The 5332-nt window shown below is 29.1% G+C and overlaps 1 protein-coding gene across 1 annotated transcript; it reads left to right on the forward strand.

The window, feature by feature from the left end:
- The first annotated feature begins 1313 nt into the window (after nucleotides 1–1313).
- On the forward strand, nucleotides 1314–3313 carry LOC107014139 (homeobox-leucine zipper protein ATHB-21-like). The gene is made up of 3 exons (XM_027915968.1): nucleotides 1314–1486; nucleotides 2072–2382; nucleotides 2927–3313. Exons 1-3 carry the CDS (start codon nucleotides 1396–1398, stop codon nucleotides 3131–3133), a joined length of 609 nt encoding a protein of 202 aa, XP_027771769.1. The 5' UTR covers nucleotides 1314–1395; the 3' UTR covers nucleotides 3134–3313.
- Nucleotides 3314–5332: the final 2019 nt, after the last annotated feature.

The following is a 5332-nucleotide window of genomic DNA, read 5'->3' on the forward strand; positions in this document are numbered from 1 at the left end:
ATATATTCTTTCTTAAACTTTGTATCCGATATAACATGGTATCATCATATACATGGCGTCACGACTTAGGTAAGATTGAGATGTCATACTTGATCAAATATTGGCCCACACTTTTAATAAAGTTCAAAATTACTTTTAATAATTTTATCCATTATAATAGGCTACTTTAACAATATATAAATATAGGTTGTTTATATATGTGCCATTTGGATTTCGAAATTGCGACTTTTTTGATAGTATACGTGAAATATATTATAAATTATAATAATTAATAATTTAAAATATTTTAAAACATCTCAGTTGACGGTGAGATCTAACTTTGTCACATAATTAAATTGGAATAGAGAGAGTAACTTTTAAATTTTAAATGCTATGATCTTGTGAATTTTCTTTTACACTTTGTTTGGGTCATTGTTACCCATGGTTTCATAATGTATTATATTGTATTGTACTCTATTGTACTGTATGTATGGTAGATACAATGTTCGGCTAGATTGTATTGTTTGTTATTGTTTAGTAACATTTTAGTTGTTTGGTTTGATTGTATCGTACTGTATTGTAATTTATAAATTTACTAAAATGTTCTAAATTATTCTAGGGTATGAAGTTTGACTAGATTTAAATAATTAAGGTAAAGGGTAAAATAATATTTTAAAATATTATGTAAAGATATAATTGAAAAAAGAAATTAAGTAACAATGGGAACACACCATATTGGTTGTTCGATAAAATAGGAGTTTTCGTTGTTATGTAACAATGAAACTTAACAATACAGTACAATACATATTAAGTAACAATCAAAACAAACAATGTAGGTACAGTAACAATACAATACAATACAATGGATAGCAATGATCTAAACATAGTGTTATAAAAGAATCTCTTTCAAAATGTATAGTTTTTGACCAACTAAAAACTTGAATCTCGAACATATTATTTGATTACACCAATATTATATTCTCAATCGAATACGTTTGAATCTCAAACAATTTGGAAACGATTACATGATTATATGATTAGGAGTGGAGTGAATTTTACAAAAACTAGTGATATTAATCCAAACTTTATATTTATCTTAACAAGTTCATTTAATATGTACAAATTATTTCATTTAGAACTCAGTGACTCGATATGATAAAAAATTTAAACCTACAAATTAAACTTCAAATTCTAACTCCGTATTCCGAACAACATGCATATGGAATCTGAATATTGTAAAGAGAAGGAAGGTATATTCTAGAGGACTATCTATCTAGTCTAGCTTTATAAATAGTCACACCCCAAAGTCTTAAAATAAACACTATTGACCTTCTTAGTCTTCTCTACCTTCTTCTTAGTCATTTAACATTACCAAGAAGCATCCTTAACACAAAGAAACAAAGAAAAAATATTAACATGACTCATCACCAACTTGATGATCATCAAATGGTTATGATCTCTCAATACCATTCTGGTATCAACACCCAACTAGCACAAGGTCATCAAGGTTAGCATAATTTATTATACTGACGGTATAAAGAATTTTAACAAAAAGAATGTATAATCGATTATATCAGCTTGTTTGATTGAGTTAAATATTGTTGTAAGTCAATCAAACTCCTTTTAACAATAATAATGTTCAATTGAATATATTAGCTCGACTTACATATTTAATTATTGTTATCGTAGGTCAACCTAACCTGATACTATCAGAAGATAAAACAAACTCCTATCTTTTGAATGAAATTAACTTCTATGTGGTGCATAATTAATTTTACTCCACCAATTCATCTAAATGATAACTATAAATAACATGTAATTAGCCATAAGGGTAGCCTAGTGCATGAAACACCATACGTCAGTAGGGGTCTGGAAAAGGTTGCACCCCAAAGGCTGTGATGTCATCAACCTACTATAATGTAAGCAATACTGATTCTTTTTCATTGTTCGAACATGTAATTTATTTGAAATTTCTTCAAGGCTCCCCATCAAATAAAAGAAACTTTATATCACTATTGTAACTTTTTAAATACATGCAACGCATATAAGTTAAATCCTTCAAGTATTAAAGCAAATTTAGGGTTTTCTTCAGGAGAGGTGAAACCATCGCGGAGAAGGAAGAAGAACAAAGGTGAAACGAGCAACAATGGAGTAGTGAGGAAGAGGAAGCTTAGTCAAGAACAAGTTAACCTTCTTGAACAGAGTTTTGGGGACGCGCACAGACTAGATATGAAGACCAAGGCCAAGCTTGCTTCTGAGCTTGGCCTTGACCTTCAACAAGTCACAGTGTGGTTCCAAAACAAGAGGGCTAGATGGAAGAACAAAAAACTCGAGAACGAATATTCTAAGTTGAAGTCTCAACATGAGATTACCATAGTTGAGAAATGTCGTCTTGAAACTCAGGTACATCTTTCTAATTATCTTTTTAAGGGACATGAACATGCATTGTTTACCATTAATATATATAAGTTAAATATTCTAGCAAAAGGTATCAAGTGGAACTTTTATAACACTTATAAAGCAAAAAATAAAATAAAATTACAATATATATATATATATATTAATCATGTCCCCTCCTAAAGTAGTACACATCTAAATTTTTTTAATGATATCAATAACTTAGAAAATTAAGTAGGTGACCGGTATATTATTAGTGTTAATGTGGGAATATCATTGTCAATACATATAAGTTAAATTAACGGTTAACAGAATAATATATATGAACATATGATTTTAATTGTCTTGTTATGTGATTTCTTTATACTAATTAAATAAACCATTAATCTCGTTTATCATTTAGATCAATCTTTTAAAAGGTGTCAACCTTGGGTAATCATTCGAAACCTAATTAAACGAAAAACAAACCAAACATGCAAGTTGACTAAATTTGATATTCGAAACCTGATGGAATCATCAAAACTCAAATTCCAATATATTTTTCGTATAGATTTTGAAGATGAAAGAGCAATTGAGTGAAGCAAAAAAGGAGATACAAAGGCTATTATTGGATACTAATTGTGCTAGGGTTTCAAGCAATAATAATAGCCCAATTACTACTTCTTCATCAATAATTTCAATGGAGCAGCAATATATTTTGGAGGATTTTGGAATGGAGGGGATATTAATGGATAACAATTTATATTTTGGTTGTTGATCAAAGCAGTTCGATGCACAAAACATTTCATATTAATATAATTCAGAAAAGGATCGTGTCTCAAGAGGTGTGATATGTGAATGAATTAAATATATGTATATATATGATTAATTTTTAATTAGATAAGCTCCACCATGTATATAGTAAGATAGTATAACCCATACACCTATGTATGTATACATGATTTCTTTTGCCTATGCATAATTTATGCTTAGTATTATTAGTGTATTAATGAGTTTATTTATTGGATTCTCAGTTAACTTAATGATATATTTTGTTAAAGTTTTTTTTGTTCTTTTTTATAAGTTGAGAAAGTTATTAAACTTGGGAATAATATTCTATTAAAGTTACTTTTGTTCTTTTTAGGATGACAATAAACCACCCAATTATTACCTACTCAGAAAATACAAGATATGTATTTAATCTCATGTTGCAAATAATTATTCTCAGTCCAAGACGAGTAACAAATAAACATAATATTATAACAGACAAACATAATATTATTTGAAACAAACATAATGTTATGGAACAAATATACTATATTATTCAAAGTTGAATCACTTTGTTATCCTAATTTTTTTTTTTGAATTATTAATCACTTTTTAATCAGCCATACAGCATTCCAACCTTTTGTGAATGGGTGACATGCATAATTTATAAGATTTTCAAATTGAAGAACAAAATTTGTATCATATATTACAACAATTATCGCAAGTATTTATAGCTAAATTTTGGTGAATCGTTGGCCCTAAAATCTGACTAATTTCGAATTAATAGCAAGACTTGTCTCGTCATAAATCTTGATAAATCATCAAATTATGTCCACACAACGTCGCAAACAGTTGGAATTTGCCATAAAATTTCATGAGTAGGAATTTAATCAATATGTTTTTACTTTAAAATCGATCCAAATTAACTTTAAATCTATTTTAATATAAATTTCGATAATATTAAACGATTATATTCAAACTCAAACCTTAAAAAATAAACATTTCACTTAATCTTCTTTTAACAATTTTATTCTCTTTTTTTTTTTGTCAACTTTCCTAAACTATGTGGAAGGGATAAGAATGTTGTGCTTGTGGACATAGAGAGAGTTGACTTGAGATAGAAAGTATAAAATTCAAAAGTAGATACTTTTTCACTCAATATTTTCTAATTTGGATATGAAAAATTGACTTTGATGACACGACTAATTAAAATGGATATGAAATAGGGATATTGTTGAATACACCTGATGAATCAGATACAATGGATCGGACTGGCCTTGAGGGCCAACCGGCTGCATAGACAAGGTCTTGACAGACGTCCACAAAAAAAATTGGCATTTTTGACGTCGGAATCCGGATCACCCAAAAAATGGTTTGTTGTAGCACACAAAAATCGTCGAAATGAGGGGTATGCTCGCTTCGGGGCTCGTTTGACCTTCAAAATGGATCGGACTGGCCGTGAGGGCTATTATACGAAACAATTAATGGCCTGAAATCCAAACAAGAGTATCCCTAGGTAACAAAATTCCAAGAATTATTTCCTATATGAAACTGCAAGAATATACATCCCAAGAGATAATTCCTATGTAAATTAATTATAAAAATATTCTCAAGTAAAATCATGATCAATACTTTTCTTGTAGTGCAAAGAATTTTTTAAAGATCGTATTATAAATCAAATATTGATTTCTTATTAAGGAAAGATATCCCATATAATTTTCTTGTGAAAGGTGGAAAAAGTAGAAGAATGTAAATGTTGAAATCTCTATTAAAAATATATAGAATTAGTTATAAATTTTATCGCTAATTCATTGTTAAATTGCTTATATAAATAACATAAATATATAATAATCCATCACTAAATAGTTTATTAAAGCTCATATGATCCTTTTTCTTCTTTTATTTCACAGAAGTGGCGGCAAATACAAACCGAAGATCTTTTAAAAATAACATTTCTAGCTCCGCAACCATGACGTAGGAGTTAAATTTGTACTCTTTATCCTCGTGAGATTCCACATCAGAGAGGGACTACACGGGATATGTTATTGTTGTTTTACAAGAGTAGTAGATCAATTTGACGATAATTAGACATGTTACAATAATTTGAAATCGAGGTGGGAATTAGTCCAACCCATCCATCTGACACCCAAGAAAGATTATGAAAGCTTACAACAGGAGAACTCTTGATTATGTAAGAGGGGAGAATGGA

The sequence above is a fragment of the Solanum pennellii genome, chromosome 3 (genome assembly GCF_001406875.1).
Source record: "Solanum pennellii chromosome 3, SPENNV200".
Lineage (NCBI taxonomy): Eukaryota > Viridiplantae > Streptophyta > Magnoliopsida > Solanales > Solanaceae > Solanum > Solanum pennellii.

Coding starts and splice junctions, on each gene's coding strand:
- LOC107014139 (XM_027915968.1), top strand. CDS start 1,396: ATGACTCATCACCAACTTGATGATCATCAAATGGTTATGATCTCTCAA. Junction 1,487..2,071: donor ACTAGCACAAGGTCATCAAG/GTTAGCATAATT, acceptor GGTTTTCTTCAG/GAGAGGTGAAACCATCGCGG. Junction 2,383..2,926: donor AATGTCGTCTTGAAACTCAG/GTACATCTTTCT, acceptor TTTTTCGTATAG/ATTTTGAAGATGAAAGAGCA.